The sequence below is a fragment of the Bolinopsis microptera genome, chromosome 2, assembly GCF_026151205.1.
Source record: "Bolinopsis microptera isolate Bmic1 chromosome 2, MBARI_Bmic_1.0, whole genome shotgun sequence".
NCBI classification, from domain to species: Eukaryota; Metazoa; Ctenophora; class Tentaculata; order Lobata; family Bolinopsidae; genus Bolinopsis; species Bolinopsis microptera.
The window spans coordinates 19,796,723-19,809,059 of NC_087073.1; the positions used below are offsets into that span (position 1 = coordinate 19,796,723).

Sequence of the window (12,337 nt, forward strand, 5' to 3'; positions counted from 1 at the left end):
AATTCACTGCTGAGATGAAACAAAATTGGAATGCATAAAAGCATAAACTATGTATGCAGTTTAGTGGAAAAGGATTAGGTAATGAGCTAAAAATCGGTAATCACAGTGGTGTCTAGAGTTCCAGACGGCACAAGATGGAAAAAGAGCTAAAAGACGGAACAATTACACCGCAAATTATCTCGTACGTGACTTAAACTGTTTCGAGTTGTTTAACTCCGATCGTTCATCAAGTGCTAGCTTTTTTTCAATTATCAATCAATTAACAATAAATTATTAATCAAATAGAGAGCCCGTGGTCACAGGGAGGAAGCTAATAGTATTCTTTGGTTGTCAGTTTTTATAGCATCAACAAATATCCATCACAACCGAAGATACAGCCAATTAAATATAGCTCGCACTGAACACCACGTAATAACCAAAAAAACCGATTAAAATACCCCTCTCAAATCCTTGCACGTGCACGTACACATTTCAACAACGTTACCATGGTTACTTTGCAACTACCTATTTCTCATCTATTTGCACGTGGGCGGTCGTACAAACAAAAATAATAGTATTCTTTGGTAGACAGTTTTTATCGCATCAAAAAATATTCATCCCAACCGAAGATACAGCCGATTAAAATATAGCTCACACTGAACACAACGTAATTCGACAAAATCGATCAAAATACCGGTCGCAAATCTTTGCACGTGCACGTGAGCTTTTGAACACCGTTACCATAGTTACTATGTAACTTCCTATTTTTCATCTAATTTGCACGTGGGCGGTCGTACAGTGTACAGAATTCTCTGAATTATAGTAGAGAGACTAGAAAACCCGTGGTCACAGGGAGGTATCTTATAGTATTTTTTGTTAGTAAGTTTAAATCGGGTCAAAAATATCCTACACAACCGAAGATACAGCCGATTAAAATGTTGCTCGCACTAAACACAACGTTATATCACCAAATCCGATAAAAATGCCGTTTTAACAATCATTGCACGTGCACGTGCGTGTAACAACTCTCGTTACCATGGTCACTTCGCAAGCTTTTGCTTTTTACCTTATTTGCACGTGGGCGGTCGTACAAACGTACATACATACAGAAATAATTCTTTGAATTATAGTAGAGATTATTATAAACAACCAATTACCAATCAGTTAGGAAACAATTAACAATTGCGGCTATTTGTTGTTGATGGGCGTGGTTCCTGTGTTTGCAGTTTTAGTTTCGTTAAAGACTCCTCCTCGTGGATATGTCACATTGCTATAGAGCACGTTTATCTACATTTCAAAGGCCTGCACGTTTCTTTACCTCATTCAATAATTCCTTATGGAGGCAGAAATGGAAGAAAGAGATACATGTTTAGCATCTTAACAACTGATCCTTCTTCTCAAAATGGGAAATAACTAATTATTACAGCCTTGTTGATTGAAAAGCGCAATGAATATGTCTATTTATCGTAATAAACACGTTTTCTAACTTTTAGATTTTGAAAAATTTGTAGATTTACATCGCACGTTCTAGACAAAACAGAGAAAAGGTTTTATGTAAATTAAAAAAAACAAAATAAGCTAGATAATTGCACTCGAGGAGAGAAGACCCATGCATTCCAAAAATATTCCTGGTCGTGCGGTATTTTGCGCTGAAATGAGCTGTACGCTTAAATCGCAGCCTGCATCCAACCACAAAAAGAGACGGTCAATATCATCGAAACCAAAAACAAGTATTTTTGAACAAAGCTACCGTGATGTATATTGGCAGAGTAGAGGCTAAAGATTTATGTAACTATAAGATCCAAGATCAAACCCAGACGAGTGCAGATCACCGGCACCACTACAAGCAAATGGTACGATCTTCACCTGGAAGCTGGCATGAAAACATACGGCCCACGTACATCATAAATTTAAAGTGGGGTATGCTATAATCTGTTGATGTTTGTTCATATCTATCATAGTTTTAATAAATAGGAATGATGCTGCATATTGGTAGAAGTCATGGTTTAAAAATTACTTATAAATATCAAATATGTTATTCTGATCGCCCATGTCACATCTGAACTAATAAAAATAAACTAAGATGAGATCTGACAAAATGTCATGTTATCTAATTTGAGCTGAGTTCATCGAGCAGCTGCACAATATGTCTAGACTTGCAGCAGTGAAGATATGAGTCATGCTAAATTAGCTAATTGCTAATTTCCTGTCATAATGGAACATAATATCCAGGGACAATACTACAGCTCTACAGCAAAGCCAGGCCTACTATTACTAAAGCCACATCTCCTCCCATGCCTTCTAAGAAGAGAAGGAGCGGTTTAAAGTTTTGTATAAAACATAAGATCTGGTGTGAAATGAACAATGAACCATGATACTAAGATACCCGTGCTGTGTCCCACACTCCAGTTCTAACTCAATCGTTAGTCTCTCCGTGGCCATATAATCCTCAACTACAGTATTTCAATCTTCTTTCTAGGTTTCAAGTCTGTAGTATTGAGATCTTTGCACGGATTTGTCACCTAGTACATCGATTACCATTACTTTTCGACTTTCTTGGAGCCTGCATGGCACAGATAGCGTTATACTAAGTTATACTTATATGCTTTATGCTATGTAAAGGTACAGTGTATTGGTAGTACATGTGTATGCAGAACATTTTACACGTGCCAGAAATTTAAAATAAAAACTATGTAACAAATCTTGCGTGGCATGTCATCATGTCCCCATTATAATGGTGTCGATATTGGCATTTGGCAGGTTGCCATCAATATTGGTTTTTGGGGAAAGATGCCAAGTAAACGAATACCGAATCACCAAAAAACGAATCGACCGAATATGTTCGGCCAACCAAATAGCTAACCATTCGGATTTGACTACCGAATAATTAACTTCATACCCCATTATTTTCTGAACTATTCTGTCTATTATAAAAGATGGCAACTCTTTGTAACATTCTGATTATTCGGCATTCCATCGTAGCAGATAAGACTATGTATAGAATTGAAAAGAGCCACCTCGTGCATTAGTATTACATTAGTATTACATTCCGTAACTGTCATGCTCCAGTGCCCTTTCAACAACCTTGGCATTAGTGAAGATACTAACACATAGGGGTGGCATTCTAGCCACAGCCGTATTTCATGTCATGTTTAAGTTGCCGAAGAATCCAGGTTCAAGGAATCCAAGGTTGCAACTATGCATGCATATAATTCATCTGGTGGGTCAGCACATATGTTTAAACCGCTGTAATATTACCGTTCTACGGTTCATGATTTTAGCTTTTAATATAAAGAAGGTGCTCTTAATTAAATGGGTAGGACTACCCAAATTAATTCAACAGACCATGCACAATTGTATTGGAGTAGAGCCCTTCCATGGAAAATATGTAATTTTAACAGTTAGTACCAAGTACCTACCCAAAACTCACTAGGACAATGTTCGAGCAAATCAAGATAACTTTAATCAAAAAGATGAAACAAATTAAACGTTTTTAATCATTAGTAGAAGAGACCAATCTCCCCTAAGTACCTTTTGTTTCACAATTGTAAATTGTAATTGTGCACTGTAAACGGTGTTGCACCATGTTTTCCGCTAGCTTGAGAACAAAGACACAAGACCAGAGAGGAGAAACGTAAAAAGAATGGCTTTGGTTTAGATTTAGGCACATAAATATTAGATAATTGGTAAAGTGGAAAATTTTCAAATTTGCGCCAAGTTGGATATGTATATAGTACGTAGATAGCCGATGCTACTAAATTATCTAGAAGAATTGGGTCTATCCTTGAAGTGTTCTGAGGCAGTAGTGGTAAAGTTGAGGGGTGGGTGAGTGGGGTTATAGTGCCCAGTAATATCCATTTTTCTAATCACTTAATCAAGATAAAATGATTTGACCATTTAAAAGTTTTGTTACAGATGTGTAGTGAAGCGTTAGCTTCACCCTTATTTTACACAAACCAAAACGATTATTTTTTATCGACTAGCCATTAAATCCAAGTGAAATATAAAAACTCCCAACTATTAGGTCATGTGATAGCTGCCAAATTGTTGCGTGGAAGGTGTGTCTGGGAACGCTCAGCATCATCAGAACTTACCGTCTTGACGTTAAAAATAGAGAATTATCTAGAAAGAGGAAATAAAAAGAAAGAGGAAAACTATTTCAACCTGTTTAAAAGACGGATCAATCGTTGCGCGACGAGATATTATGAAATTGCATGCCTTCTTGTCTCTATTTTTTATGTTTTACCATTGAACGCATTGATAAATACTTTGGCTTGAAAAACCGTAAGAGTCATTAAACTTTAATTGTTTCTGAGTTTCTGTACTGGTAAATGAATAGGTATTATACCTCCGAACTCGTATCCAAATCTATTTCATTTTTCTACTGCTGTTAAACCTTGCGAAGACTAAATTTAAATCAGATAAATTGTTGTGAAGTAGCAAATAAAAAGCGAGAAAATGTGATACTAGGGATATATCAGACAAAGAGAAGCAGTGCCAATTAGAGGTGATATCTCGTAGTAATGTGAATAGAAACTAAAATATATTTAGAGAAAAAAGATTTGTTTATAATTTAATATTATAATATTAGTACACATACGTTGGGTCTTATAACGTAGCCATGCTTCATATTTGAGACCTCTTAATTTGCAGATGGTATACTGTAAATACTCAGTACTCATTCGAGGATTTCGTCGACAAAATTTGAAAATTATATTTTTAGGGGCCACGCCCAATCAACATTGAATTGATTATACCCGTAATAAAAATCAAGTTCTACTGATCCGTTTTAGTTTTACAGATAAACGTGCGATACTTAACTGTTGTTCAAATTTGTTCAGTAAATTCAAAAAATAAATCTTACTATATATAAAGCGAGACGATATATATATATTTATCTGTGCCATTTTACTGACACCACGGCATCAACTTTAACGCAAATTTCTGCAAAAACCGTAAAAGATATACAACTGAAACTTTTTTGACTGGGTCAAATGCTTTAATGGCCTCCAAATCAGCATGAAAAAATAAAAAATTGGCCAAGAAATAGGAGTTTTAGAGCCCAAAATTTGGTACCCCAAGTGGTGTCAAAAATGCGACTTAAATAGGTAATAATTGTTTTAGTCTCTTGAGTCTTGACACCATTTTAGGGTTAGACGGGTTCCTGCTAGTAAATATAATGCGCAGCTGTAAAATAAAACTATTTGTAAATAATACCATGATAATGTCGAATATTTCATTTTAATGGTTTATTAATGACCAATTTTAAATTTGAAAGCAAACGATGTGAAAAAACTGCAGAATAATAGTGCCAGAATTTATGACGCTGTATTATTAAACAATATTACGACATAAAATCGGTAAAAACATAAAAAAGTTAATCGCTGATAGTTTAATTAAAGCATTCTTTCAAAAGTTTCAAATAAGTTTAATTACGAGCGGTTTTATAATACCGCTCAAATATGGGTTATTTATTTAAAACTTTTAGACATTTCTTATTTTGAATTTTCCGCCCGTTTCGAAGATATTGGGTCGAGCACTTTTTAAGTTTAGTTGGACAAGTTTATTATCAATACATTTATTTAAGCTCCATACCATTCAGCTCAACAGAAATACTGTGTTGTCGAACAACAAGAAATGAGGAAAATAATAGGGCTGGCCTCAACAACAAGATACTGACTAACAACCGTTCTCACTAGCAGTTAACAGGAAAAACATTAAAAATCATGCTTACCAGACCGGAGTGACCGGACCTGACCTGAATCTGATGACTTATTTATGGGCGGTAAATATTCAGCTGTTAACAATAAAAGAATAAAGAGTGATAAAAACATCCAAGTTCAAAACATCATGCATGATCGGTAGTCGATGGCTTGACATATTTATCGCAACAAAAAGACGAAAACGATAAAGGATAACTTCTAAACTCCCTTCAGCTCACAGTGCTTAACGTTAATGTCCTCTGAGAACCATCAGGCTCACGTTGAGGCTAACCTTCGGTAAAACTCAACTTTAGAAATCTATCCAAAGGTAATTCTCAGGAGAGCAATGTGGCGGTAACTGGTTAATGTTATAATAAATAACACGTTTCCTTGACCGCGCTTAGTATTACATAGTATTTAAATTGTAAACGGTTTATGGCCCTCCGTTCCTCTCGGCTCTCAGTGTTACAAAGATTTTCTCAGTTGAACAAAAGATTTTCTCTCGCTAACAGTAACAAAAGATTCTGTCTCAGTAATGGTCCACTCAGTGACAAACGATCTCCTATCTCAGTTACAAATGATCTCCTCTCTCAGTTACAAATGATCTCCTCTCTCAGTTACAAATGATCTCCTCTCTCAGTTACGAATGATTCTCCTCTCTCTCTTTTTATAGTGTAACAATTCTAACACCATTCTCATGATATAATACAATGTACATGCCTATAATACAATGTACATGCCTAGAGTTCATAATGCTATAATGTATTATAAAGTATGTTTTAGGCTAAATGAGGTCAAATCCTCGTTAAACTATGGGCTGGCGCAGAATATTTGGGATTCTAATGTTTTAAATTTAAATGCAGATTCGCAGGTCTGGTTAAGTTTCTATCGGAACTAAATTCAGTAGAAACTTGGATCAGAGTTCAGACCAGATCGAAAAAGACCGTACTGCAACTCGCATTTTCCCAACTGAAGTGGAAATGGAATTGATCTACGATTCAGACGCAAGAACAATATGTCATTTTACCAATATCGGCGACAAAGAACAATCGGTGTTAAATGTGATACGGTTTTATTGTGTCGAGAATTATGTCATTGCTGGCACTCACGTGACATTACTGGCTAGGCTCTAGGTTTATAGAATTATGTCATTGCTGGCACTCACGTGACATTACTGGCTAGGCTCTAGGTTTATTGAAACGTAAGTAGAATGCACAAACAAATGCTCCCCATTATATACTGTACTGGAAAGGTAAGCACGAGCTAATTAAACGAAAAGCCGACCGCGAAGGAGCCTTAAAGCTTTTAAGGTGTACACATTTTAAACAGGGATACCACAATCGATTGTATGAAAAGCAAGGAGCTGGAAAAGAATGGGAGTTGGAAAAGAATGGGAGAAATCTACAACCCGCAGAAGAACTTGCACAAGTATACATATATAAAGATGACACTGTGGTCGCGGACCAATCCGTCGCTAAGATGCAGATTTTGGGCATGTTACATGTACAGGCTACTTTATGTAAATCAGTGCTCGATTGAAGATTAGCTTATTATTACCGTATAGTCACGTTATCTATTATTGGTAAACTGGGCAAATCTATTACTATGCATTGTGATCATAAATAAAGAGGAGAATTCAAACGAATACTTCATTACAGGTTTAGTTCTTTAAATTTAGCAAGGTTGCCCATACAGGATGCCGCTTTATCAATAGACAATGACTTGTCTGATCCATTATGTTACGTTGAGTTGTGCTACTGTAAAATTATAACTTTCTATTGGTGGAGGACAGTGCAGCTCAATTAACATCTTATCCACAATCCCTGTTGGAACAATTTGAGTTTTAAATGGAAACAAAAATCATGCTTTAACGTAGTATTTATTAATGAACCTGTTTTATTCAAAAGCCAGTTCCTTAAATCGTCGGGCTATGAATGTCCAAGAACAAAGCGCGAGACCTGCTGTCCATATTCATACGCAGTATAATACATTTACACAGAGAGATGGTTGCTAACCTGTGGGAGCTACCTCCAGGGTGAGATTAGGGTGATCTCACCTCAGCAGACAACCTCCAGGCCCCAGGGTGAGGGTAGATTAGGGTGATCTCACCTCAGCAGACAACCTCCAGGCCCCAGGGTGAGGGTAGATTAGGGTGATCTCACCTCAGGAGACAACCTCCAGGGTGAGGGTAGATTAGGGTGATCTCACCTCAGGAGACAACCTCCAGGGTGAGGGTAGTTTAGGGTGATCTCACCTCAGCATACAACCTCCAGGGTGAGGGTAGTTTAGGGTGATCTCACCTCAGCATACAACCTCCAGGGTGAGGGTAGATTAGGGTGATCTCACCTCAGCATACAACCTCCAGGGTGAGGGTAGATTAGGGTGATCTCACCTCAGCAGACAACCTCCAGGGTGAGGGTAGATTAGGGTGATCTCACCTCAGCATACAACCTCCAGGGTGAGGGTAGATTAGGGTGATCTCACCTCAGCAGACAACCTCTAGGGTGAGGGTAGATTAGGGTGATCTCACCTCAGCAGACAACCTCCAGGGTGAGGGTAGATTAGGGTGATCTCACCTCAGGAGACAACCTCCAGGGTGAGATTAGGGTGATCTCACCTCAGCAGACAACCTCCAGGCCCCAGGGTGAGGGTAGTTTAGGGTGATCTCACCTCAGCAGACAACCTCCAGGGTGAGGGTAGATTAGGGTGATCTCACCTCAGCATACAACCTCCAGGGTGAGGGTAGTTTAGGGTGATCTCACCTCAGCATACAACCTCCAGGGTGAGGGTAGATTAGGGTGATCTCACCTCAGCATACAACCTCCAGGGTGAGGGTAGATTAGGGTGATCTCACCTCAGCAGACAACCTCCAGGGTGAGGGTAGATTAGGGTGATCTCACCTCAGCATACAACCTCCAGGGTGAGGGTAGATTAGGGTGATCTCACCTCAGCAGACAACCTCTAGGGTGAGGGTAGATTAGGGTGATCTCACCTCAGCAGACAACCTCCAGGGTGAGGGTAGATTAGGGTGATCTCACCTCAGGAGACAACCTCCAGGGTGAGATTAGGGTGATCTCACCTCAGCAGACAACCTCCAGGCCCCAGGGTGAGGGTAGTTTAGGGTGATCTCACCTCAGCAGACAACCTCCAGGGTGAGGGTAGATTAGGGTGATCTCACCTCAGGAGACAACCTCCAGGGTGAGATTAGGGTGATCTCACCTCAGCAGACAACCTCCAGGCCCCAGGGTGAGGGTAGATTAGGTTGATCTCACCTCAGCAGACAACCTCCAGGGTGAGGGACGAGGGTAGATTAGGGTGATCAGGATGACAAGGATCTTACAAGCACTGGAGCACTCAAGAGGCGTAGTGGCAAATACTGAAATACTAACGTACTTTGAAGACTCAGAAACAGGCAGGCAGATTAGACAATGTAGTGACAGTGAAGTCAGACAGGCAATTAATATGACCGTCTTTGAGGGCTACTGGACCTTTAGAAACGGACAGAATAGCAGGTACTTGTGAACATTGGGAGGGGACTGCAATTTTCTATCCAAATTAGGTATAAACTAAAACATAAAGATGGCACTCATGGTGGATATCCATTAGTCATCTTCTTGGTACCAGGTATTGTTTAGAGTAATAGCTAGGGCTGAGCAGGGCGCAAAAGAACCTTCAGTCACGATACATCGGGTGTTACCCACGTATACCCACACTATAACAGCACACCACTCAGGTCTTGAACATTCAGCATCCTTTATAAATAAACGTGGGATCCGTTTACCAGTACGCAATCTGTCAGATCGTTACATCTTGAGAAATTAATGAGACAGCTGCTGGTCACCTGTTAATGTATTCAACTACATAGTGTTCAATTTGTCTCTTGACTTGGGACACTACATATTTTCTTTGAATCGGTGTGTTTTGAGTTAGTATCCCGGTATTTATAGGAAATGAATTACGAGCTGGTAAATTGGTGGCAAGCCCAAATGCTTTTTCTCAATATCACTCACTTGTTGCACACGAAATGCATCATGGAACTTTTGACCGCATCCCATGATAGAGTTACACTCATTAATTGTATAACTTATTTGGAACATTTTTTCACTCAGACCAGGAAACTGATATTTGCGGCGCGCGCAAACGTCGAATGGGAAATTTGTTATTGCTCCATGGAATTAATTGGCACGCAGCCAATTTTCAATAGCAAATGCATTCTTGCGACACCGCGCGATGAACAATATTAATGCGGCATCAACCCACCAAATTCCATTGTACATTTAATAGTAATGGATTGTCCAACCAAACTTGCACCACCTTCCCGCTTTCAGACTGGTGCACAACGCAATGCTTCGTCTAAATGCTTAGCCTAAACATTAAAAGTTCTCATTCATTTCAGATATTCGGACCAGTTATGCAGATAAGTTCATTCAAGGATGAAGAAGAGATAATTGAGCGAGCGAACAATACTAACTTTGGCCTGGCAGCTGCTGTATTTACCAAGAACCTTGATAGGATGTACCATATCAGTACAGCACTTAAAGCCGGAACTGTTTGGGGCAACTGCTACAATGTGCTCGTTCCTCAGGTAAATGCATTTATACTTGTTTTATTTACAATTTGCGGTGGCTACTTTGTCTTTCTACATGAAACTTAGATTCAGCAGAAATTAATTAACGTACAGTATTATAATAGTAGGTTTGTTGGTACCATTGTATCACTCTGTTTACATTTCGTAGGAGTCGTAAAATAAAACTAATTTCATAATTTTTCAGTCACCGTTTGGTGGTTTCAAGGAATCTGGATTTGGACGTGACCTGGGAGAATATGCTCTGAACCACTACACTGAAGTCAAGTGTGTTACTCTGGCGGTCCCGCAGAAGAATTCTTAATCTATATATCTTGATAGAAATGAACACATGCATGCTGACTTATATTACTATTAAGTTACATTGGTTTTTTAAACCGATATATAATAAAGAAAACTTATAGTTTTCAGATAACCCAATTGAAGAGTGCATGATTAACCTCATAGTTAAGCGTGCTGAAAACTAATTTCAAAGCTTATATTATATCAATCAATTTTAATCTTCATCAAACAATCTTGCAGTATACAAGGTTTTTTAACGATCCATAAACTTCGTGTTTTATTTAGTTTTAATATGCCAACTTTCAATTACACTAATTTAGTACAGTGGTCTAGTGGGGAGTATAGGACCCAGTCGATGAACAGATTCTGTCGCGTGATTAGAATAGACTATAGACTACTAATAGATGTGGATACTGGCGGGGAGGTGATAATTGTTTGTTTACATTAATAGTGAGCACATCTTTAGGAGGCTGAGGAGGTGATAATTGTTTGTTTACATTTTAGGGCGAGCACATGTTCAGGAGGCTGATGAGGTGATAATTGTTTGTTTACATTTTAGGGCGAGCAAGCTTGTCGTTGACAAGCTTGAAAATTATTGTGTTCGATTAACCGTTCAAAAGTTGATAAGTGTGATTAAATTTGATAAAATTCCGATATTCTTCGGCGTTTAAAAAAATGTCGCATCTTATAGAAGTAAGAATTTCCGATGTGTCTTATCGAAAGTGAGTGAGAGAAACACTTTAATTTTAATTTACTGATCCTCCTATTTGTAAAACTATCCTCGATACATATGCAGTTATAATGTGTGATAACCGTTTCAACAGGGGTCGAATTCACAAAAATAACGTAAACCATTGATTTAAAGCAACCGCCGCTCCTGTCTCTTGATTGCTGATGACGATCAGGAACACATGACGTATCATCACGACGATTATTGGTCACTCGAAATCGACCCGTTAAGAATGCAATGTAGGTGTGATGGTTGTTTCTGAGTATTTGTTACCTGTTACTAATTAATCAACAGGATCATAATGTTGATCGTATCGATAAAACACGTCACCTCAGGCTCATAATCACGTGACCTCAAATCCAATCAATTGGGTTCTGGCCTGGTCAGCCCCCTGTTACCCGATCTTGAGGTGACGTGCGATACCTCGTTGACCCAATCAATGTCTGGAAGGCTGCAAATTTTCACATGCCAAATTCACAAGATTCTTAAAGAGTTGTGCGAGATGACGATACATAGAGGCCGCATAATTATGAGGATACCAGATCCCGTTGGAACCTAAGCGATCCATGATATCACAACAGGCCCTAGCGGCTAGCAGAGGCTGTAGATGAAAATGAATAGAATCTCATAGCGTTAATGTTGCTGTACCTGGAGCTGCCAAGAGGTTGAAGATATGTAACCTTCACCTTACAGAATCCAAAACTCTCTTATGTCTCACTTATTTGACACCACTTGTCGGCTTCGCTCAATTGAAATTGAACGAGTAGTCCTTTTCGTTCCCTTTGGAGACACCACTAGAAAGACTCCTTTGCGAGTTCAAAGACTCTGGCTACGTGACTCGGTGGAGGCTCTTTCTATATGAAAGCTTCATTAAGAATAGTTGTATGCCTATAATTTCATTACCTGGCTACTAAATACACTATATCAGTATATCTGTCAAATGGGTTCAGTTCGTATTCAACCACTTTGAATTCCTTTTAAAACTTATAATGGACCATTAACAGATCGAAGTGTTTTTATACTGCCTTATTTAACTTGAACAGTGACAAATTTTAATTT

General features: G+C 38.6%; 1 protein-coding gene across 2 annotated transcripts in view; it reads left to right on the forward strand.

Moving 5' to 3' along the window:
• Positions 1–10,816, forward strand: part of LOC134811886 (aldehyde dehydrogenase, mitochondrial-like) — a 48,633-nt gene extending 37,817 nt beyond the window's left edge. The window contains exons 12-13 of one of the 2 annotated variants that reach the window (XM_063818998.1): positions 10,078–10,266; positions 10,454–10,813. In XM_063818998.1, the coding sequence (XP_063675068.1) occupies positions 10,078–10,266; positions 10,454–10,570 (306 nt within the window). In that variant the 3' untranslated portion in view covers positions 10,571–10,813. Of the gene's footprint in view, positions 1–10,077; positions 10,267–10,453 lie in introns of both variants that reach the window. The other variant, XM_063818997.1, reaches the window with a different exon arrangement.
• The last annotated feature ends 1,521 nt before the right edge of the window (positions 10,817–12,337 follow it).